This window comes from Chlamydomonas reinhardtii, chromosome 3, assembly GCF_000002595.2.
Source record: "Chlamydomonas reinhardtii strain CC-503 cw92 mt+ chromosome 3, whole genome shotgun sequence".
Taxonomy (NCBI): domain Eukaryota; kingdom Viridiplantae; phylum Chlorophyta; class Chlorophyceae; order Chlamydomonadales; family Chlamydomonadaceae; genus Chlamydomonas; species Chlamydomonas reinhardtii.
Genome location: NC_057006.1, coordinates 8,440,317 through 8,462,706, shown reverse-complemented (window position 1 = coordinate 8,462,706; position 22,390 = coordinate 8,440,317). Strand labels below are relative to the sequence as shown.

At 61.6% G+C, this 22,390-nt stretch overlaps 4 protein-coding genes across 5 annotated transcripts; 3 read left to right on the top strand and 1 right to left on the bottom strand.

Moving 5' to 3' along the window:
* Window positions 1-9: 9 nt before the first annotated feature.
* Window positions 10-3,490, top strand: CHLRE_03g199983v5 (uncharacterized protein). Its single transcript, XM_001699372.2, has 10 exons — window positions 10-322; window positions 492-562; window positions 646-679; window positions 966-1,074; window positions 1,258-1,366; window positions 1,546-1,623; window positions 2,029-2,272; window positions 2,472-2,560; window positions 2,821-2,862; window positions 2,978-3,490. The coding sequence occupies exons 1-10, from the start codon at window positions 157-159 to the stop codon at window positions 2,978-2,980; spliced, it is 945 nt and encodes a 314-aa protein (XP_001699424.1). The 5' UTR covers window positions 10-156; the 3' UTR covers window positions 2,981-3,490.
* A 160-nt stretch (window positions 3,491-3,650) lies between these two features.
* Window positions 3,651-9,116, top strand: CHLRE_03g199871v5 (uncharacterized protein). The gene is made up of 5 exons (XM_043061324.1): window positions 3,651-4,007; window positions 4,253-4,363; window positions 4,460-4,921; window positions 5,116-5,301; window positions 5,462-9,116. The coding sequence occupies exons 1-5, from the start codon at window positions 3,984-3,986 to the stop codon at window positions 8,624-8,626; spliced, it is 3,948 nt and encodes a 1,315-aa protein (XP_042926615.1). The 5' UTR covers window positions 3,651-3,983; the 3' UTR covers window positions 8,627-9,116.
* Window positions 9,117-10,160: 1,044 nt separating this feature from the next.
* Window positions 10,161-15,672, top strand: CHLRE_03g199759v5 (uncharacterized protein). 2 transcript variants are annotated; one of them, XM_043061322.1, is made up of 8 exons: window positions 10,161-10,588; window positions 10,717-10,810; window positions 11,078-11,259; window positions 11,471-11,721; window positions 11,857-12,078; window positions 12,308-12,521; window positions 12,673-12,842; window positions 12,998-15,672. In XM_043061322.1, the coding sequence occupies exons 1-8, from the start codon at window positions 10,476-10,478 to the stop codon at window positions 13,141-13,143; spliced, it is 1,392 nt and encodes a 463-aa protein (XP_042926614.1). In that variant the 5' UTR covers window positions 10,161-10,475; the 3' UTR covers window positions 13,144-15,672. The 2 variants fall into 2 exon arrangements, with proteins under 2 accessions (XP_042926614.1, XP_001699422.1); XM_001699370.3 differs by having other exon boundaries at window positions 12,998-15,554.
* Window positions 15,673-16,169: 497 nt separating this feature from the next.
* Window positions 16,170-19,170, bottom strand: CHLRE_03g199647v5 (uncharacterized protein). The gene is made up of 7 exons (XM_001699323.2): window positions 19,002-19,170; window positions 18,477-18,746; window positions 18,175-18,296; window positions 17,867-18,044; window positions 17,500-17,629; window positions 17,264-17,353; window positions 16,170-17,115 (listed from the first exon to the last, which is right to left on the bottom strand). The coding sequence occupies exons 1-7, from the start codon at window positions 19,010-19,012 to the stop codon at window positions 16,717-16,719; spliced, it is 1,200 nt and encodes a 399-aa protein (XP_001699375.2). The 5' UTR covers window positions 19,013-19,170; the 3' UTR covers window positions 16,170-16,716.
* Window positions 19,171-22,390: the final 3,220 nt, after the last annotated feature.

Here is a 22,390-nt window from a genome sequence, read left to right as displayed (position 1 = left end):
GCTGAGCCTGTTTCTGAGAGGCACTGGGCATTTCATCTTACCTATAACTACTGTAAAGAACGACAGCCCCGCTACTATCGCTCATTTCGTGTGCGAAGGAACCCTGCTTTTCCTTTCTCCCGGGCCCTGGGCCCCGGGGATATCAGAGCTTGCAGAATGACAGGCCATGAAAACCCTTTCGAGCACTTGGATAAACACATAGAACAGCTGCTCCGGTGCGAGCCGCTCCCTGAGGCCGACGTGAAGGCTCTCTGCGAGAAAGCTAAAGAGATCCTTGCGGAGGAGTCCAATGTGCAGCCTGTGCGGTGCCCTGTGACCGTCTGTGAGTTGCCGGAGCGCACTTGGCGGGCATCCTCGAACTGCGTTGCGCGCATGGCTGCCTGGAGCAGCGGATAACTACTTAGGCAACAGGACTTGATTATGACGGGCATACGATGTGCCGTGGTCTAACTGATCGCGCGGACATGCTGCCTGGCGGTCTGCTGGAACAGGCGGAGACATCCATGGCCAGTTCAACGACCTGCTGGAGCTATTCCGCATCGGCGGTGACAGCCCCAACACGGTGAGCGGCACGGCGACCTGGGCAGGGGCCTCAGAGTGGTACCACAGATGGCCCTGACGTCTGCCCTGCGCTGCACCCCGCAGAACTACCTCTTCATGGGCGACTACGTCGACCGAGGTGCGCGTGACTGGGGAGGGGAGGCTGCTCTGAGGCTGGAAAGGGGCGGGCTGTGACGGGAGCGGGCATCGTTTGGTGGGTTCGCCAGTGGTGTATGGTGTGTTGGGCGGCGCGAGGCGCAGGTCCACCTAGCCTTCCTAGGGCTGGCACATACATGGCTGGAGCACGCGGGTGCTCTGCAGTGTGCCAGTGGGCTGCACACCTGCGGTCTCGTTTCAGGCAGGGAAGGCAGCAACCTGCTGACCGGGGGCTTGTGCGGGTGTGTGTTGCTGATGTGGCGCTGCAGGCTACCACAGCGTGGAGACGGTGTCGCTGCTGGTGGCCTTGAAAGTCCGCTTCCGGGACCGCATCACCATTTTAAGAGGAAACCACGAAAGCCGACAAATTACGCAAGTGTAAGGCGGAAGTGCGACTGCGTTCTGCTATTGTGTCTTACCCTGGCCAAGCATGATACGTTTCGGTGCCATGATACGTTGGCTGCCTCACCTGCACGTTTTGGTACCGTCTGTCCTATGCGGGTGCCTTGAAACCTTCAACGCAAAGCGCGGCCCCCCAATGTATCTTGCGCGGTCTTGCAGGTACGGCTTCTATGACGAGTGCCTGCGGAAGTACGGCAGCGCGGATGTGTGGAAGGCCTTCACGGACCTGTTCGACTACCTGCCGCTGACCGGCCTGGTGGAGAACAAGGTGTGCGGGCACTGCAGTGGGGACCAGGGGAAAGCAGCAATCAGGGTACTGGTATGGATGTCCAGGCCGTGTTGGCACTGGTCAGCAGCCAACAGGTATGGGAGCGGTGCGGAGGCCTTACATAGCAGCTGCCTGCTCGCTGCATCTCCCGATTGGCTCCGCCCTCCACCACGTGACAGATCTTCTGCCTGCACGGCGGCCTGTCGCCCACGCTGGAGGCACTGGATCACATCCGCGCACTGGACCGCATCCAGGAGGTGGGCGCCCAGGGGGGAGATAAAACGGACACGGGGAGGGGGCAGAACGCGGTTTCGCTGCGTCCCATGGGCCACTTTTGCCTGCCAGGCGCTTGCCTGTCTTGGTGGACTGGGGCATTGGGATGGGGAAGCGAGCAGCCTTACAATCCATCGTGTAGGTGTCACAGGGTTTGTTGGCGGCGTCAGACGTCAGACAATATGCCAGGGCGCGCGTCGGACATCGCGAGGCCGGGGCTTAATCGTGGAAAAACCTGGGTCGTATATATAACGCCAGATATGATACATGTGCTTGTGGAGGGGTCGCTCGTCAGGTGTGCCAGTGGTGCAGCGGCGGAGTGGTACTGCTTAATTGCCCGTGGCGGGGATTAGATTGTGAACCTGAAGCTACCGTAATTTTGCTCGCAGGTGCCACACGAGGGCCCCATGTGCGACCTGTTGTGGTCCGACCCTGACGACCGCGGCGGCTGGGGCATCTCGCCCCGCGGCGCCGGCTACACGTTCGGTGCAGACATCAGCGCCGCCTACAACCACTCGAACGGCCTGGACCTCATCTCGCGCGCGCACCAGCTGGTGATGGAGGGCTACAATTGGAGCCACGAGCAGGCGGTGGTCACCATCTTCTCCGCGCCTAACTACTGCTACCGCTGCGGTGAGGGAGGCCGGGTTGGCATTGCAAAGATGGATTGGAGAGCAGAAGCCAGGGGCTCGTCAAGTCCTGACGGACATGCTTTAAGATGCATAATGGCCGGGCTGCGAGTCGCCGCCTGGGCACCACTCTCGTAAGTGGCGGTTACTCTTCGCGCACTGCTTGAATCTGTTGCGGCGCACCTCTGCCCCCACATCCTCAGGCAACCTGGCTGCCATCATGGAGGTCAGTGACGACATGAGCCGGACCTTCCAGAAATTTGAGCCCGCGCCGCGGCGAGGAGAGCCCGAGGTGGGTACCATGTATGCGTGTTGAGGGTGGCCGGTCATGGAACTTATCTGGATCATGTATTAAAGGGTGGTGAGTGAATGCCGGTTCCTGGGAGAAGTGAGTATCACAGCGACCGGTTGTGCGTGCAAGGCGCATAGGTAAAGTGTGAGCCAGACTTGGGTGTATTAGATGCCTGCATGTAGGCATAAAAGCCGCGCGGGCATGTCGTGTGCCCGGCCGCGTACCAACTGCCGACTCCGTTAACCCTTGCCTCCTTGCAGACGGCCTTCCGCGCTGGGGGCACAACACCCGACTACTTCTTGGTGAGTTACATGACACGATTGGCGGCATGGGAACTGCCTGACTTAGGGAGTGGTGGTTTGCTTGTGCCGCTGACTGTTACCTAAAGACCGATCTCGCCCCTTGCATCGCCCGCAGTAACACCGGCTTGTCGGAGCCGGAAGAGTTGCAACGTTAGCTTACGGCAGCACCCTCACCGTCAGTTCCAGGAGTCCGACATCAGACTGGCGGCGGTGCATGCGCACTACGCATGGTGGTTCCATACACACCATAGTTGTGTGCGGGTGGGTTGGTGTTCGGTTATAAGGCGGTGCGCACGACCTGGCGTGCAGTCCTGTCTTGGTAGGCGCCTCGTCAATGTTGATAAGGATAGGCCATGTCAGGGACCACCATGGTGTGCTGGTTGCGGAGAGCGCTGAATGCTTGGTGACGGCACGTTGCTATGCCCTGGAATGCTGTGGAAGACAGCACGCTAGAGTCACAGGAAAGGAAGGTGCTGTGCCGACAAGACGCAAGCGCGCACCTGGTGCAAGGGTACGCACCGGGCACGAGAAGTCGTCCGTTCGAGTGCTTGTCCGTGCTGGGTATGCCAGCTGCTGTGGATTATTCATGTGGCAACGATGCTCCATATGCTTGTAAGGGTATGTGACTGGTCTGCAGCCTGGAGGATCGATCCTTGGGCCCGCAATCAGTCAGCCAGTGGTGTCCGGAGCGTGCTGGCGGGGTGACACGCACGGGCAAAATCCATGATGGCCGCATGAAGGCATAACTGAAGAGATAGGCAAAACAAGGCCGTGGCACTTGTCACTTGAGACAGCAGCTCTGGCGCGCAGCGGTTTCGCTGAATCATGGGTTGCCCACTGTCTCCCTTCGAGGATCGGCGCGAGCGCACAGTGACCAACATTGGAGCCATTCTTATAAAAACGTCTACAGTATATAACATTCACATTTTAGACGTAGCGACTCCACTCTCGAGAACAAGGCAAAGTCCGACGTCTAACGGGTTCGGTGGCAGTAATATTAGACTGCATTCCTGCGTCGTGGGTACATCCCTGAGATGAAAGCCATTATAAAACGTGATGCCAGCCCTGTCAAGTTAGCTCAGGCCGCGTTCTGAGTACGTGTGTCGAGGGAGCACGCGGAGATGGCGGACGAGGAGATTCCTGTGGTAAGTACCAACGCGGTGAGGACATCAGGAGTGGTGACCGACGGGTGCCACGCGCTCGGCCCATCCACTTGCGGGCACAGCTTCCTGCGCATTCGCGAAAGGTTTCGTTAATGACCTTGCACGAGGAGCCGGTCGTTACGTCCCGTGGGGTTCTGCGTCCCAGACTTAGGCTGCGGGCGAAGGGTATTCACACTTGCGGCGTGTCGCAGGCACAAACAGTGAGCACGTTGTCCGGACCCCTGCAGAACGAGCTCCTGGTAGATGTGGAGGACGGCATTGTTGTCGGGCTTTACCACTTCCTTTGGCTCAAGGATGGGAAGGGGAGGCCTTGCCCTGAAGTCAACATTCCGCACACGGTAAGGGTTGGGCGCACGGCCAGTATGGGCTTGGGCCAGCCCAGGACGGTATCGCACCGCTGACCTATGCATCGCAATCCTTCACCCCCTTTACAGATCATCTACGCAAATGGTCGCCCTGTGGTGTGGTACTTCACCAGCGGAAAAGACCGCTGCATCAAGCGTAAGCACAAGTCCACTATCAGCAACCCGGCCATTAACGACGCATTCGCGCCGCCGCCCAAAGCCAGCATGGAGGGCTATGGCGGCGAGGCCAGCCTCGACAACAACGCCAGCAACGGGGCATGGGGTGGGCTCAACTCCACCGCGCCAGCGGGCAGTGGCGGTCAAAAGTCTGGCAAGGACCGGCCTGTCCTGAGCCAGACGGCGGGGGGCGCGGGGCCGGGCAATGGGCGGCCCATGGACGGCAGCAGCACCGGCGCCAGCCTGGGGCCCTGGCCTCACCACGGCGTGGTGGCTCGCTTCCAGGGCTCCATGACGCTGCCGCACAACGCCAATAGCAGCAGCGGCAATAGCCACCACGCCAGGCCCGGGTCGCCAAACCGCCGAAAGAAGGGGGTAGGTGGCGCTACAAGGGCGGGGACCGTAGCTGAATGAATGCATGGGAATTGAGCTGCCTGCTCTTGCATTTGACAAGACATGTTGTCGGCCGGGTGCTAGGTTTTGCTGACGAGGACCCTGTGCTCGCCAACACCTCTTTGGGTTTCATCACGCGCTTGCCACACCGACCGGCTCGGTCCTGTCTGTTGCAGGGCATCACGGTGGAGCTGGTGGACGAGGCCAAGGAATGGTTCAGCCAGGAGACGCTTCGCGAGGTGGTGCCGCCCGGGGCGGTGGTGGTGCACGGCGTGGCGGCGCTGCACGAGGGCGTGCTGCAGAAGTTTGTGCAGCCGCGGGGGCAGCACTACTTCTCGCTGAGGGCCACGTGGTCGCCCAACGTGAGTGTTGACAGGGAAGGAGGCACAGCCCTGCAGCCGTGCTGAAGAGCACGTGGCGCACGTGTGCCTTACATCTCTTGCAAGTGCTTGCGCAGTGAGAGGTCGCCGTCCGCGTGCTTGACTGACAGTTCCTCTTGCGCTGTTGATGTGGGCTTTGCAGGCATGTGTTGTGGAGCGGCGCACCGCCAAGTCCAAAATCAACGACCCGCGAGTGCCGCTGTCGGAGCGGCTTGCAGGCTTCGACAGCCCCGTGTGGCTGTCGGATCACACCGTCATCACAGGCAGTGTGCTGCAGGGCACCGTGAGCCGCATGTGCGACAACATTGCGGCACACCTGGCGGACGTGAGCAAGGGCGAGGTGCGGGTGCTGCGCATGGTGCTGTTCTTCGCGGTGGACGAGGCCAACCGCATCTGGCTCACTCACGCCAGCACGCTGCGCACTCAGCGCCCCAGGGAGGAGGCGGTGCTAGCAGGACTTGCGCGAGGCAACTCGCAGCGGCAGCACGGCTCGGGGGGCGGCGCGGGGCTCTACCACGCCGTCCAGCCGCAGCACGCACTGCACCTGAGGGCGCTGGACGGTGGGATGCCGGGCGCAGAGCCGGGCGAGGGCCTGGACCTGCCAGCGCCCTCACCCGCCTTCGCCTCCGCCCGCGCGGCTGCGGGCGAGGACGAGGACGATGCCAGCAGCAGCGGACGGTTCCTGTGTGTGCTGACCGGTGAGATGTATTCCGGATCGGTGCGCTGCGACGTGACGTACAAGCAGCTGCTGCAGCACTGGTTCAGCCTGGCGTCACAGCTGCCCAACGAAGGCGACCGGCTCCGAGCCATGGACACCATCCCGCTGGCCATTCGCCGCGCCAACCCCTCTCTCACGCGCGAGTGGTACCTGCGCGTGCGCTCTCAGCCCAACTTCCTGTACCGCACTGCCCCGGTGTGTGCGGAGGCGGCAGGCCAGCTGACGGGCATGGCGCTGGAGGAGCTGCAGCGCACCATGGCGGGCAGGCCGGGCACCACGGCAGCAGCGGTGGCAGCCATGTCGGGGGTGGGCCTGACGCAAGCAGTGTCGGTTAGCGGCGCGCAACCGCTCGGGCGCCTGGTGGCGGCACGCACGGGGCAGGGCTCCGTGTCGCAGGCGGGAGGATTTGGGGCGGGGCTAGCGGGGACCGGCCGCCCTCGGCCGGCCACGGCCCTGGCAGCGATGCTGCCGCCACCGCCACCCGCTCAGTCACAACAGGCGCGGCCGACGTCGCGGCAGCATCAGTCCTCTTCGGGCGTCGGCAAGGGCCCGGTAATGCGCAGCAAGTCTGCATCAGCGGCGCTGGCGGCGCGGCTGCACGCGGGCAATGGCGGCGGCTTCGTGGACCCGCTGGGTCTGAGCCAGGCCTCCCGGCCGCGGGCCCACACGGCGGCACCCTCGCGCTATGGTTCCAATCATGGTGGTGCCGCGGCCCGCGGTGCTGCGCACGGTCATGGGCTACCCAGTATGCTAGTGCCGCGGGACAAGGGCACGGGGGCGGGCCGGCCCGGGTCGGCGTTGCTGCAAGTGTATGGTCCCACTGCGGAGCAGGCGGCGGAGGCGGCGGCTGCAGCGGCTGCGCTGCCGTACGAGGTGCTGGATCAGCAGGCAGCGGCGCGGCAGCAAGGCTTGGGGGCGGCGGTTGGGCTGCCGTCCGCTTTCGGCTCCCCGGCCATTGGTGGCGGCTTGTCGCCCGGCATGAACGGTGCAGGGTTAGCCGCTGCTCAGGCTGGAGCTGGCAGCGTAGGGGCGGTCCAAGGTGCGGTTGCAGCCGGCGGTGACAGCTCCTCTCCTCAGGTCTGGTCGAGTGGTGCCGGCACCAGCCCCTTCCGTACCGCGCCAGTGCCTGCCTCTGGCAACAGCCGGCGCTCGGCCATCATGCGCATGTCCACATGCAGCGACGCCACCGAGGTCGGCTCCAACCCCTCCCTATCAGAGCCCACATCGCCCAACGGTACACCGCTGCAGGCCAGCGGCGGGAGCGGGCAAGCCTATCACCCACACCACCTCCATCATGCCCACGCTGGCGGCAGCGGGGGCTCTCCGGGCGGGGGTGCTTCCTCCGTGCCCGCCACACGCATGTCTCCGCCTCGGTCGGGGGGCTTGCTGACTCTGCAGACTATCCACGAGGAGGGCGCCACGGCGCCACCGCCCACCCGCGCCGGGGACCCACGTGCAGGGCTGGGCGATACGGACGTATACCCGCCGCCCACCCGAGGATCGGGGTCATATTCGGTGCCGCGTATGCGCCCGCCCGGCCGCGGCGGCTCGGACCGGCCGCCGGCCCCTGGCGCCAGCGGCCCCAGCCGCCGCCAGATGCCGTACCCCTACTCGGGCTCCACGGCTGTGGCCCACCGCAGCCTGAGCGAGAGCGGCGAGCTGCCGGCATTCGGCGGCGGCGGCGGCGGCAGCCTCAACAGCACGATGGCCTCCTCCGTGAGCGTAGCCAGCCGCCGCAGCACCAGCACACAGGCGCTGCTGTCCAATGATGACATGCGCACATTGCGGGAATTGAACGAAGCCTACAGCGCCGCCGAACGCCTTACGCAGCAGCTCCTGGCGCAGGCGCACGAGATCTTGTCGGACGAGGGCAGCCGGCCCCCTAGCACCGGCACCAGCCCGCACCGCCCGCCTCACGGGGCGGGGCACGCACAGCGGCGGCATTCCAACACGATGCTCAGCCCGCCCACGTCCCTTCCCAACAGCCGGCCGGGGTCACGGCATGGGCCCAACGGCGATGGACAGGGTAGTGCGTCCACTTACACGGCCCTCGTGCCGCCGCCATCCAGCAGCAGTCAGGTGGCGCGTCCTGGGAGCAGTTCTGGCCCACAGCCCCCGTCTCGCCAGCACAGTGCGGGGAACGCAAGTAACAGCAGTGGTGCTGGTGTCGGCGGCGGCAGCAATGGCGTGCGGGAGACCGTGGGTGCGGGCAGCATCAGCGGGGGCAGGCCGCCGGGCCTACCGCCGGCAGGTCAGCGGCCGGGCAGCACAAACCTGGGCCGCTCGCCCCTGAGCCTGGTCAGCCGCACCAGCAGTGGGCGGCGGCTGGGCAGTGTGGGCAGCAACGACGGCAGCACTCTCGGGTTGGACTCCGGCTCTCACGCGGTGGCACAGGAGCCAGGGCTGGTGCGGACGCCCAGCACGTCAGCCCATGTCATGGCTGAGGCAGTGTCCCTGGCAGGTGGTCTGGCGCATGACGGCGGGATGGAGGAGGTTGAGGTCGCTGACAGCGGCCCCGTGGTGGCGCGAGCGGCGGACTTGTTCACGTCGGCAGAGGCGGAGCTACTCACAGAGGCCCTGCAGGACTAGGGGCGGACAAACGATGGCCTCCCGTGCCCCGGACTGTGTTGGCAACGAGTGTGCGGCTGGCCACGAAAGCGCGCCCAGAGGAGAATGCACCACTCAGGGCATCGCTGCCCGCGAGGGCAAGGGCCGGAACAGCACGGCAATGCTTGACTTCCGTGACCGCGCCGACCAGCCGACACACTGGCACACAGCATGCAAAATGCAGCCAATCAGGCAAAGTCCAAGGCGCGTCTATGCCAGGCCAGGCCAGGCCAGGCGGAGGCGGAGGCGGAGCCGTGCTCAGGAGAAGAATGTGGACGATGAGGAGGGCACCTGGAGTCCTGTGCTTTGTATAAAATGGAAGAAGAGACTGTGCCTCGTGCCTTGTGCCGTCGGGTGGTGTATGGCAGCTTGCGGGCGGGAACAAGACCAACGCCAGCAGGGACTCAGTGAACCACGGACTCAGCAAACGGCGTTGGCGTATACGTTATGCTGGAGAAACACCTACCGCTACGCAGTACTCCGGCTTGCCCCTCCCCCCTCAGGGCGCTCCATGCCGTGCGCCCCGGAATGCGGTGTGGGGATGGGGTGGGGTGGGATGGACTGGCGGATGGTGGAAGTATCATATAGGTCTGCTGGGGGCTGCGAGCAGCCATACTACCGGTCATAATATTGCCTTCGGTAGCTCAGGGCGCCGCGGGCTGGGGTTGGGTAAGTGAGCGGGGATGGGGGCTCGGACTCAGCGGGGGCACGGACTCAGGGCGCGGAAGCCAGCGAGAAGCGGGCGAGAGTAACGCCGATGTGCCGGGTGATGTGCGAGCAGAATACAGAACGCGGCATTCGTCATTACGGGGAAATTAAAACAGATAGCGCCAACCTTTTGCGCCTCGCGCTTTCGCGCGCAATTTCCGGATCCTCCAACGCGTCGATTCCTCCGTCTTGCGTCCTTCCGTGCCGGGAGCCTTGATTATCGATACAATTTGTGATATATTGTATGTTGCGCTGGAGCTCTAATGCAAACGCTGCGCTTGTGCGTTTACCCCGCTCTGGCATAGGGCTTGCGTTTTCATAATGTTACGCTTTGCAATACATACATAGAAAGGCGCATTATTTGCACGACAAATTTCGCTGCGCTCGGGTTTCAAGGTTATAACTCAAGTCAAAACTGGAATAACCGGGAGGGCCCCGCTGCGGGAACTCGATGCGACCGCAATGGCTATTGCCCCTCCCCCTTCGGGGGAAGGGGCAAGCCAACCAGCGGGGTGGGCTGTGGCAGCGCCGTGGCGGGCGTGGGCCGCTGGTGTGCTGGTGAGGTCACTGAGCAGAAGGTGTAGCAGGAACGCCGGAAATACCTATACAGGCTACACAACTCCACGATAAGCCCGCAAGCAGCCCCTGGCTAGCCATTAAGTCCTTCTACCGGCCTCCCTGCTACAGGAGGTCATCCAGGTCGGCTGAGCTGAACACTCGAGGCGCGCGTTGCTGACTTCGCATGCAGCCCGCTCCTCATAGAGTATGGCAAGTGCATACATGTAGAATTCATATTTGGTATCGTGAAATCATCCGCATCTGGCGGAGGATGCTGACAGCTACCAAAGGTGGCGAACGCGCTGCGGGCATGCCGGGCGGGGCCGGGGGAAGGCGTTGCATGGCGTGCGGTCCAAATTTAAATTGCCTTGGACGTAGAACGTATGTCCATACTCTCACAGCTCCTTGTATCATAACGGCAGTTAGCATAATATATCCAGGAATAGGCGCACGCGGCCCAACGGCAACTGGGCGCGAAGCCCCACGGATAGCTGCTCCTGTTCAGTCTGCTTTAGCACCTGTCGCGTAGCCTTAGCATCGATACGTTTAATCGGTCGGCGCTAATATGGCGGACGCCGGCGCCGCTGGCGGTGGAGATGCGTCGCAGCCAACCCTATTGCAGAGCTGGTACAACTGGGGCGGCAGCATGGTGACATATGCGCAGCAGACTCTTAATAGGTAAGCTGGGGCTGCCCAACAACGGGCCTGGCTAGTGTCTGCCGAGTTCCCGCGCCCCAGCCTCCATGCCGCGCCATCTGACTCAACTCCCGCTGACACTGGCTCGGATCTCTTCCACGCATCTGCAGCTTTATGGGTTGGGAGGACCTGGAGGTGGTTGACCCTGAGGCTGAGAAGGCCAAGAAGGGGCAGGATGCCACCGCGACTGGCCTTCTGGAGCAGGTGGGTTGCAAGCCTAGGACATATGCTTAATGTATGGGAGCGTACATTGTCTACCAAAGCCTCACAGTGAAGCCCACAGCAGCTTCACATCTGTGACCTCGACCCGCCTGGCGCGTTGGCTGCATAGAGTGTCAAGCTCCAAGCTTCAAGTGTTAATAACACACACTCAGTCGCTTGATGTGCGCGTCATATGCGGTGGTCAGACACAAGTAGGCCCAAACCCTGCTCGCCCCTCGCCCCGGCCCTGGTGCACCCCTGTGACAACAGGAGCGCAAGCAAGCTTGGGGCACCAAGCAATTCCAGCAGTACATCGGCGCGGATGTGACCAGTCTGCTGAGCGTGCCGGTGTGGATTATGGAGCCGTTCACTATCCTGCAGAAGGCTGCGGAGATTATGGAATACACGGAGCTGCTGGACGCCGCTGACACCACCGAGGACGAGTTTGACCGGTGCGTGCTGCATGGCACTGCTCAGCTTGGGGTTTAGATTGGTGCTTGATGGGCTCGGCGTGGGTCCTTGGCCTGGCTGCATACTGGGCTTTGGTCTGGGTACAGCCGGGTCTGGGTACAGCCGGTTTGTGAAGGTACTGGTCACGGCGTTGGACCTGCTGCAGACCCTTCACCATTTAGCTGCACTAACGCCTGCTCCTTCGATGCCTAGGTTTGCGCTTGTGGCTGCGTACTGCGTGTCGCCTTTTGGCGCCGCTGAGCGCGCCTGGAAGCCGTTCAACCCCATCCTGGGCGAGACGTTTGAGCTGGAGGTGGGCAGCGGCGTGCGCTACCTGGCGGAGCAGGTCAGCCACCACCCGCCCATCTGCGCCGCACACGCCCAGAACTCCCACTTCCGCTACGACCTGGTGTCCGCCCCCACTACCCGCTTCCTGGGCAACAGCCTGGAGGTGTACCCCTACGGTGAGGACTGGGGCCTGGGGAGGCACGGCGTTGACCGTGGGCGTGCAACCAGCGGCAGATGGCAAGCAGATGTGCGCGATGATCACATCGCTAACCAGCCCGTCGATGTGCCGGTGTCTCTGTCTGGCTAAGCAGGCCGCACCCGCATCACGCTGGTCCGCACCAATGAGGTGTACACGCTGGTGCCGCCTAACGCCATGGTGCACAACATCGTGATCGGGCGTACCTGGGTGGACGCTTACGGGCCCATGACCATCAACTGCCACACCACCGGCGCCAAGTGCCGCCTGGATTTCAAGCCCTGCGGCTGGTTCGGGTACGGCCGCTACGAGTTCGAGGGCTATGTGTACGATAAGGGTGAGTCAGCCAGTCACCGGCAGAGCCGACAGCGACCAGTGTTTGGGGTGTGGCAGGTCATGCCGGGCTCTGGCAGCCTATAGGAACCTGTTACAGGGTCAGTGTCGGCGACCGGGCCACGCGTGCGTAGTACGGGATAGAGGGTATGTATAACCCAGACGTAGTGAACGCCAGTACTTGGACGTCATGTGCTCGCATAACAACCCTGTGCTGCGACCTACCCTCGCAGACGGCGTGAAGCGGGTCAAGCTGACGGGTAAGTGGAGCCAGTACGCGGACGCAGTGCGCTGCGACGCGGAGGGCGTGCCGCTGCCGGACGAGCCGGTGAAGCGGCTGTGGACGTGCGCCGCCAAGCCTGTCGGCGACTACTACTCTTTCACCACCTTTGCGCACAAGCTCAACAGCAGCGAGGGCATTCGCGCACCCCTGCCTAGCGACAGCAGGTGCGCGGCGTCGGGTGTGCTGTTTGGGGAACAAGACACTCGGGAGCGGACACGAGGGCCGCCGCAGGTCATTGTATTATCTCAAGTTTGGGTTTTACCGTCGTGCACGCGCTTGACCTTTTCGCCTCGGTGCTCCGGCGTCTCCGTACAGGCGCCGCCCAGACCGCGCCAACCTGGCTGCCGGGCAGATGGCTGCGGCCGGCAGCGAGAAGGTGCGGCTGGAGGAGATGCAGCGCGCGGAGCGCCGCGAGCGTGACAAACGTTCGGACTCGTGGGTGCCGCGGTGGTTCCGCAAGGTGGAGCAGCCCAAGTTGTACGACGGTGAGTGTTACGTGCACGTGTGGCGAGTGTTTGCGTTCGGTATGTAGTGCACATCAGCTGTCTTGACGGGTCCAGCATGCCTGATCTTCTACGTTGCCTTTGTTGATTGCCGTGCACAAACCTGCACCTTGTATTTTCTGTCTCTCCGTGCTTAGGTGAGTTGGAGATCGAGAAGGTGCCGTTCTGGGAGTTCACGGGCGACTACCTGCAGCTGCCCCAGAGCGAGGAGGCCAAGGCTGGCGACATCAACGGCAAGGGCTTCGCCCCCTGGCAGTACCCCGACATCCACGAGAAACTGTGAGCAGGAGCGGTGTGCAGGAGTGATGTAAGTGTGTGTGTGTGTATGTGTGTGTGTGTGTGTGTGTGTGTGTGTGTGTGTCTCTCAAAACATACGGCGCCAGCAACTGACGCCTGCTGTGTGCCCGGTTGGTTGGGAGTGTGGAGTGTGCAGCGGATGGTGTCAAGGTCACAGCATTGGAGTTATCGCAGTTCGCTATCGCGCTGCGCACGATAGTTGTTGGTGACGGGTTGGGATTCGCCCATACATGTGAAGCTGGCAAGCCAGTGCAGGCCAATGCCAGTGCACTGGCCCCGGGCTGGGCCAAGCGTAGCGCGTGCTAATGGCGTGTGGATGCGACGGCGAACTGCTGCTGGCGCTGCATACTCTGCGAAGGGTAGAAAATGCATGGGGAGGGTAGGGGCTCGATTGGGTAGGCCAAGGATGCCGGGCAACAGGATGCATTTTGCGCAGAGATGGAATTACGGTGTACTCATTATCTGGGGAGATCGTCCATCATCACGATAGGCAAGGTTGGCGGGCAAGGATTTCACAAGTGTGCATGACTTCTCCGTATGGATGTGGGGCCGGCGGTGAGCGTCAGAAGTTGTGATATAGTATGGGCTCCCATGTTTTGGTGATGTGCCCCTGCATAGACGTGCATGCGCGACGCACTGAGCTGCATTCGATGAAGGAGCATGTGCGTGGACTGTACGCTGTTGCTGCGGTGGCGCAGCGGGGGTCAGCTCGAGCGCTTTTGTCAGCAATTGCTTCACCAACTGTACCTACATTACAGCGTGTACAACTTGCAGGTCAGCGGCAGGAGCTCGGCAGCTTAGGGCTAGTCATGTACCCCTTATGCCCAGCCCTGTGGGCTGAGCAGTCTGGCTGCATAAGCTCTCTCGTGAGGCGCATGCACAATTTCGGTAATCCGAGCCCCGTCACCGCCGTGGGGCTGGAAGCAGGGTTGCACACTTCGTAGTAAGCGCACTACGTACCAGTACGCTTCTCTTCAAAGTGAAGTACATAGGAGAATACGTTGTGCAGGGGGGTTTGTAGATACCCGCCCAAACCGGAGGATACAGCAGGGGACGGGGGGGGAGGCGGGGCCGTGCCTGTGGGATGCCGTGCTTTGCATGCATAGGCTGCGACAAGTGAGCCAGAAGTTGTAACGACAGCTATAAGGCACTCCCATGCATCACAGCCAAGATCACAGCTTAGCGTAATGAAAATGGCCAAGACTTGCATCTAAACTTGCATCGTACATGGTATGGGCTCAGTGTATTTTCCCGCATTTTGGCCTAACGTATTCCAGCGCATCATACTAGGAGGAGCGCGGAGGAGGGCGTAATGCATACTGCAGTAGTACGCGTATCCTGGAAGAGGGGTCGCGTACTGTGCAACCCTGGCACCCACGCTCCGCCACCACAATTGACAAATTGCAGCAGGGGCAAAGCAAATTCGTCTGCTGGCCGACCTCACAGCCCATAATTACAAGCCTCTAGGGCTCAGCCCCTAGCCTTACGAGCCTCGGCTCGTGAGGGAGCGCACAACATTTTCGTTGGCGGCTTTGGCTTTCGTTACTAACTTTTTGTAGCCTTTTGCGGGCTCTGTGAGGCTTTACGACTTGGTTCCGACTTGGTTTGGATGGCTTCGGCCTTGGGTGGGTGCGTCGCGCCCTGTTTTCGGCATTGCGCGTTCTGTGGCGGCTGGCCGCGTCTGGGTGGCCGGCCGCGCTCGTTCTGCTCTGTGGTCGCTTTTTGGTTTCGTGTGTGCAGGTTACGGGTGGCCCTGGTGGTCGCTCGTGGCCCGGCGCAAGCTTCGATGTTCCGTGGTGCTCCTCGGCGCCTCTCCTCGTGCCGCCTGGCCCGCCGTCGTCTCCACCGGCGGCCTTGCTGGCTCAGCAGATAGTTAGGTTGCGGGTGCCGTTCGTAGCATGGCGGTTCAGGGACCGTTAGGCAGCAGATGACGCTGGTCGGGTAGTCCCGGGTGTCGGGTTGTGAGTGCCTGGGCGGCTGTTGCCCGGGCGCCCGGGCGGCTGGTGCGCCTGTTCGCCTCCGGGCGCGCGCGTGCCTGTTTGTCGGGTCGGTCTAGTTCGCTGGTGGGGCGGGTGGAGGGCGGTGTGCCCGTGGCGAGGTGTTGTGGTGTACTGGTGGTTTGGTCAGTTTCCGGCTCGGTTTCCCTTTGTGGTGCCTCGGCACCGACGTTTCAGGACATGGGCCTCCGGGCCAAGACATTGCGCGTCTGTGACGCCGTCGAGAAAATGTGTGGTGCTTGCGTTTGATGGGGATGTCGGCAGACCTCTGGCCTGTCGCGCCTTGTTGTGCGTTGGTGCTGCCGCCAAAAGACCTAAACGAGATGAGGGGTGTTACGTGGCGGTGGGGCTTTGGCGGGCTTCGGCTTGGCTTCGACTCATGTGCGTAACACTATGAAGGTCGGCAGCCAACCAGGGGGCGGGTGTTGTTTCTCTGGGTCGCAGATGGCCCTTCGCGGCGTGGGTACGGCGTGCCCCCGCTTGTCGGGTTGTCCCTTCAATTGTAATCCGCATCCATACCGGACCACCAGCTTTCCCGGCTGAGCGGAACCTCGAGCGGAACTAAGGAAGGCGTGCTGTGTGCTCACACGCAAAGCAACGTAGCACAGGGCCAGGGGTTGCCCTGACAGGGCTTGCATCCTCCAGGGGTAGGCCGCCGCCGCTGGCGAGAAGGGCCCTAACCACGTTCTCGCCCACGGCATTCAGGGTGCCTAGTTTTTAGCGTGGGGGGGGGGGAGGGGCGGGGCCGCGGGGGCCCCGAAAGGGGCAGTTGGCGAGCTTCGGGGTAACATGTTCGGTATGGCGGGAGGAGCGTCCTATGGGAGCAAGCTTACTAGAGCTAGAGTAGGCCGACGGCGCTGCAGGCGGCACGCCCCTGGGGTCCAGAGCAGGGTGTTCGTTCTCCACGTCAGGGCTCGTGAACTGCGTCAGCAGGTCCCTCTTGTAACCAATGCAATCTTCGGGGCCGTATGCAGCCCCACGCGGCGAGAATGCACCCCGGGAAACGCCCAATCTTTCTCGCCTGAGGGCCAACATTGGGGGCGGTTTCTTGCCGCTCACCGAAGATGCAACCCCTGACGTAGGAAAGGACAACTTAACTGGGGCGGATGAGGGTGGGTATGCTGGCCATGAGACCGTGAACGGGAGCAGGGCAGAACCAGGGCGTAACCGCTCACGGGCTATCAAACTCTTCCACAGGCATACACGAGGGCCGTAATCGCCATATACCTGTTCACTTTCGAGTCTGCCAAGCCAGTCCAAACGACGCCTTCAACGACAGGCCGCCACATGTTTAAACACACAACCGGGACGCCAACTGCTACTCGCCTGCCGTCGTATCCTTCCGCCGGCCGCTTTGCCCTTAAGTACGGTGGTATATCGAACCCCTGCCCAAGCCCGACCACGCATCACAACTGCGCTGCCTGTAAGCCACTCTCCTCGCTACCCCACCGTTGCAGAACTTGCATCTGGCTGCCACCGCACAGCCCTGAGCACTCTGAGCACTCCTCAGCAAAAAAACGAGCACGAAAAGGTGTAGGTAAGTCAAAAGGTCAAAAACCGCCTCAGATGAGCTCGGCCACGTTCATTGGCATCTCATCAATCTGTGTGGAGTAATACTGCTCAATGTCGCGCAGGATGCGGATGTCGTCGTTGCGCACGAAGTTGATGGCCACACCCTTGCGGCCGAAGCGTCCGGAGCGGCCAATGCGGTGGATGTACAGCTCACGGTTGTTGGGCAGGTCGTAGTTGATGACCAGCGACACCTGCTGCACGTCCAGACCGCGAGCCCACACGTCGGTCGTGATGAGCACACGCGCGGCGCCGGAGCGGAACTCCCCCATGATGGCTTCGCGCTCCTTCTGCACCATGTCTCCGTGCATGGACGCCACCGTGAAGTTGTTTTGCCGCATCTTCTCCGTCAGCCAGTCCACCTTCCGCTTGGTGTTGCAGAAGATGACAGCCTGGGGGCGGCGGATCGGGAGTGTCGGGAAACAAGCCAAGGAACCTGGCAGCTCAGGCACATCGCTTCTCCCATATGCAGTCACACTGTGTCTCTAGCATCATGCGAGTACGGTGCCTTGCAGCCAGCTCTAGCTCCAGCCGCCCTACCTGGGTGATGGTCAGCGTGTCGTACAGGTCGCACAGGGTGTCAAACTTCCACTCCTCCCGCTCCACTGCCACGAAGAATTGCTTGATTCCCTGTGAGTGCCGTAGCAGTGACTTGGGGTTAGCACGTGGCTGGTGCCAGCTGTTACTGGCAGCGTGGCAGCGTAAACGATCGCGTGCGCAGGGCCCGTAACTTTGTAAACATCGCCAATACCGTACGCATCGCCCCTAGAACTTACCTCGAGCGTCAGCTCATCACGCTTGACGAGCACGCGGATGGGGTCCGTCATGAACTTGTTGGTCATCTCCAGCACCTCCGCCGGCAGCGTGGCGCTCACCAGTACCACCTGGGTCTCGGGCGGCAGGTACCTGAGGGGTTCACAGTGCCAAGAGCATAACACGCCGTTATCCTATTAAGCTGCTCAATGCAGGTTGAGACAGCAACACCATTGCGCGGCTTCCATTCCTAATTCGCACTGCAGCGCCTTCCTAGCCCGCTGCCTGTGCCGCTGAGGACTGGCGCAGGCCCTGGCAAAGGGTGACATGTGCAGGCCGGCAAGCAGGCACACACACAGCCCTTTAGAACACGCGTACGCACGTACTCACCGGTAGATGTCGTAGATCTGGTCCTTGAAGTTCTTGGCCAGCATCTCATCCGCCTCATCCAGGATCAGCGTCTTGATGTGGCGCGTGCGCAGGTTTCGGCGCTGGATCATATCGAACACACGGCCGGGCGTGCCCGACACCACGTGAACGCCGTTCTCCAGCTTGCGGATGTCCTCACCTACATGGCCACGGAGTGTTTGAGTGACGTGGTGAGGACATGGTGGGGAATGTGCACAGCTCTGGAGCAAGGTTGCTGGCCACACTTGCTGTACCAAGACCTTTGCGTGGAGTATCTCTCATCCACCTACCCAGGCTCTTGCCACCGACGCAAGCATGCGCCTGAATGTTCATGAAGTCACCCACGGCCAGGATAACCTTCTCAGTCTGCTGCGCCAGCTCACGAGTGGGTGACAGAATTAGGACCTGGCACCTGCATGACCGCACAAAGAGAACCGTTCACGAGGAATCCTGGTACGCACTTGCAGTCATTTCCAACACTCAATGCACCGCTAATAACGCATTACGCCGCAATGTTTAGCTGCGCGCGTCACCCGCCCAAACCCGACACGTCCAACGCCCGCGCGCAGGGCCCCCCATAGTAACCACTCACTCGCGCTGCTGCACGTCCACCAGCTGGCACGTCGACACGGAAATCATGGATGATTTACCCGTGCCCGACTGCGCCTGCGCAATGACGTCGCGACCTTGCACGATGGGCAGCACTGCACGCTGTTGGATGGCGGATGGCTTCTCAAACCCATACGCATACAGTCCGCGAAGCAGCTCCTCCTTCAGACCCATGGCGTCAAAGGTGTTGTACACCTTGACGCCCTTTGAGGTCTCAAACTTGACCTCCTCATCCTCCTCCATGTCCTGAGCCCTGTCACGCATGCATGCGAGTGCACGCAAGATGCTGAAATATTTATATACCTGGGAAGAGTGCTCTGCCTTGCTCGCCCATTCTTTCCCTAGAAGCCGCCGAAGAACGCGCTAGGCCCGGGCCTCCGCAAGCGCAGTAAGCACGTGTGACTCCTATTAGCAATTCATTACTCTCCATTGCTGGCAGGCCGCGCTAAAACTCGGTCCATGAAGCCCGGGCTAACACTGAATCTGTCGCCGCGGAGCCCTGGCTTACCGAGGGGGCATTACTGCAGAGCGCTACGAGTCCGTGTGGTGCTTTTAGAATGACAGGTTCGTCACAAAAGGAGTCGCGCCTAGAGATCCCACTCGCGGAAATACCCCAGCTCGGCCGTAGTGTGCCGAGTGTGAGTGCAGGGCTATGCAGTATATCAGCACCTACAACGTAAGAATGTATGACAGGTTCTGGGAGCTATTTCCGGCAGAGTGGTTCATCGCGTGCAAACCCGCACGCCGTTTCCCGCCGGCGTGGCCCTTCCCCCCCACGGCGCCCGCTCCACCCCTGGTCCCGCCCGCCCGGACCTTAATAGGCTGACATGAGCTGCATAGCATGATCTACTTACAATGATGTATAAACTTGGGTGGGTTTAACTCGTGCCGCCAACCATGTTACTAGCGTGCAAATTGTGCAACGGAAGAGGCAAGGGGATTTCAAGGGAGTCTGACCGTGCGTAGTGTGTAGGCTCCAAACCAGGGGCACCCCTGGTACCCACGCCTGGCACCTCTGCCACTACTTGTAAACTGGCAAATAATGATGCGGTCGTGTGTTGAACGTCGATAGTGTGGTGGCGCGCCTGCCAAGTATGGCTCCCCGACTACTTCAATGCATTCGGGCGTCTGCGCGGGTTGGCTTGCCCCTTCCCCCCTTCCCCCCTTAAATCCTCGCGCGAAATACAGCGCCCCACTGATCTGACAAGCGCTTTTCATTCTTCATGCGCGATAATGGCTGGTATTATGCTCGTAGCCCGCACAGTCACATACTCCCGCGAGGCCCACGGCTGTGCCCCGATCCCCTCGCCACTCTCGTCCCCCTTCCGCCCGTGTCCCGCCGCCCCCCCCCCCGATAGGCGCCCCGTGCTGATCAGATTAGCGACCATGACTATTGAATGCGAGATCATGGATGTGCCAATGCGTTGATCTTCTTAGGAAATCGCTGTACATACCCCCTTGCACCACCCCTCCATTCCCCTCCATTGGCTTGGGCTGGTAACTGCCCCCCCCCCATCTTACACCGCGGGCGGGGCGCCTGAGTGGGGAGGGGCAAGCCGGAGTACTGCGTAGCGGTAGGGTTTGATCGACTCACAAGCCCCTCGAAAGCTCATATTGCTTGCCTTGCCCAAGGGCTCGACAGTCGAGCGATTTGGTGTGTATGTGTGGGGTGGAAATCGGATGGGGCTGGGGAACAGCCGTACCCACCGACACGTGCTTGAAAAAAACGCAACACAGGCGAACATGGCGTTGTAGAGCTGAGGCCAGTAAGCTTGCACAAGCAAATCGAAACGCGTGAGCATGGGCAGCCTGGGGCAGCGACCGCAACTGCTACGTTACCTTTGACGAGATAACCGCGCGCCAAGCTGCGCCACTCCGGCGTCCTAAAGCGTGTGACTCTCAGCTGGTGTATACGGCTGTCAGAGGCTGGACTGGCCGCAGACTACCAAGCGAAGGCTGCGATGCGTTGTGAGCACGCGAACCCCAAGAGACCCACCTGGAATGCAGCCAGGCATCCGCGGCATCCTACTCGCTTTCAGCGGTTCTGCCGGTCAGGCTGCTGTTGTGTGTGGTTACAAGGTGGTGAGCACGACGTGCATTCCTGTCCTTGTAGGCTGCTGTCCGTGCGGTCGCCCTCGACGGAGAATAGCTGTATGGCTGGCAGTGGGCGGACGGAATAAACGCGGTCGCCATGTGGTTCTGGTTGTTGTGAGTGTAGGTGAGTGATGGCTTCCCGCGACGTGCTCATCATCGACGAGGAAGGCCTGACCAGCCGAGTACGGAGCAGCACTTGACGCGATGGGACGCTTGGCGCGATTTAGGAGCATCAGGTTCCCAAACATCCTTGACGTCACCACATTGCAACCCACCTCGCAGGTGTGCTACAACAGCAGGTAGACGGCAGCGCAACACGGCACTGCGGGATCTGCAAGAGCTAGTGGTCAAAGTCTGCAACAGCAGCGCAAATGCGAGTCCACATGTACGGCCTACGACCAGTTGCGTTCGGGTAGCGAGATCGATTTTACAGGAGGGATGAAGGCCGTTATGCAGACTATGGACCCAGCCAGGTTAGCCGCGTTACTAGATCCCATTTGGGAGCACAGAAGCAAAGCACCTCCATTCGGGGACCAAACTAGCTGCGTATGTAAGTGTTGCAGGCGTTATAAGGGCCCCCCGGCCCGGGCCTCGGTTTCTACCGGGCGGGACACGTCTGCAATGGCTGTGGGACTACCGGCGATACCGGCCGATCCAGGGGCTTCCGTGTGTCAAGTAGCGTGTGCCTTGCTTGCAGTGCCCCTGGCCCGCGCATGCACTCCACTAATGCGCATGCCCCCACCCGGCCGGCGGCCGCAGCCCCGTGCGGCTGCCGGCTTCATGACGGGTGTGGGGAACCGCAATGCGGTCCGCACCCGTCACCTGCTTGCTGTTTGCGTCCCTTGCCTCGTTGTTTGCGTTTGTTTGCGTCCCTTGCCTCGCTTTGGAGGCTTCGGTTGTGTCTGCTGCTTGTGGCTTCCTCGTGTCGCACGGCATGCACCGCACCCGCCCATGCCGACCGCATGTGGCTTCCTCGGCCACCCGGCGCACTTGCTCATTTAACCGCATTCATCACTTCTCGTTACCTAGTGTTCTTCGTTCCGCCACCCCACGCAGCCCGCAGCCACAGCCCGCAGCCCGGCTAGCGCACCATGTCCTCGCGGTTGTTTTGGGGTCGGCGTTGCTTGCCTCGCGCCTAGCGCCATAGCTTCTACGCTGCAGTGCATCCCGCCTCCTGTCCCTCCCTCCCTCCCATACGTGTCGTGCCGGGCACCGGTGGCGCTGGTATTCTCCAGGTTGGTTTCGGGCGCATCCTTTCTGGTAGTCCCCTCGCCAGCCCGCCAGCCGTCACCCAGCCCAGCCATCCCAATCAGGGGAGATCTCCCCTGATCCCAATACAGCAGCCTCCTTCCGTCAGCCGGCCATGGGCCCGGCCGTCCACGGTGTTTACCGTCGGTTTCGAGGTAACATGTGAATTCGCAACTTGCGCTACTGACTGCCTGCTCCCGTGCCGCCTGCAAGCCCACTCCGCCTTCCACTCTGGTCTACGTACGCATTAGTTCCGTAACGCCCGTCCATAACGGGACTATCTGGTGAGTTGCATTTTGAGGTTTGGGCAGGTTGTGTCAGGCTGGGTCAAAGTCAGGTATCAGTTGAGACAGGGTTCAGTCAGGGATCAGTGACGTTGGGTCAAATTCAGCGGCATTCTTGAACTGGTTGCAGGGCCCGTGGTGTCACCGCCGCAAACCAGGTAGGAAGGGGGCCGGCACGCAGATTCAGGCCGGCCGGTGTCTTATTGCGGATTGGCGTCCGAGCTGTCGTGACAGAGCGCGTGGTTTGGGGCGTGCAGAACTGGTGACTGGG

Bases quoted from the DNA above. Each gene is read 5' to 3' on its own strand.
- CHLRE_03g199983v5 (XM_001699372.2), top strand. From the start codon at position 157: ATGACAGGCCATGAAAACCCTTTCGAGCACTTGGATAAACACATAGAA. The intron at 563-645 runs GTGAGCGGCACG...TGCACCCCGCAG, and splicing joins GCGGTGACAGCCCCAACACG to AACTACCTCTTCATGGGCGA. The intron at 680-965 runs GTGCGCGTGACT...GTGGCGCTGCAG, and splicing joins GGGCGACTACGTCGACCGAG to GCTACCACAGCGTGGAGACG.
- CHLRE_03g199871v5 (XM_043061324.1), top strand. From the start codon at position 3,984: ATGGCGGACGAGGAGATTCCTGTG. The intron at 4,008-4,252 runs GTAAGTACCAAC...GGACCCCTGCAG, and splicing joins CGGACGAGGAGATTCCTGTG to AACGAGCTCCTGGTAGATGT. The intron at 4,922-5,115 runs GTAGGTGGCGCT...TGTCTGTTGCAG, and splicing joins CAAACCGCCGAAAGAAGGGG to GGCATCACGGTGGAGCTGGT.
- CHLRE_03g199759v5 (XM_043061322.1), top strand. From the start codon at position 10,476: ATGGCGGACGCCGGCGCCGCTGGCGGTGGAGATGCGTCGCAGCCAACC. The intron at 10,811-11,077 runs GTGGGTTGCAAG...CTGTGACAACAG, and splicing joins CGACTGGCCTTCTGGAGCAG to GAGCGCAAGCAAGCTTGGGG. The intron at 11,722-11,856 runs GTGAGGACTGGG...CTGGCTAAGCAG, and splicing joins CCTGGAGGTGTACCCCTACG to GCCGCACCCGCATCACGCTG.
- CHLRE_03g199647v5 (XM_001699323.2), bottom strand. The intron at 18,297-18,476 runs GTGAGTGGTTAC...GCGGTCATGCAG, and splicing joins GTGGACGTGCAGCAGCGCGA to GTGCCAGGTCCTAATTCTGT. The intron at 17,354-17,499 runs GTAAGTTCTAGG...CGGCACTCACAG, and splicing joins GTGATGAGCTGACGCTCGAG to GGAATCAAGCAATTCTTCGT.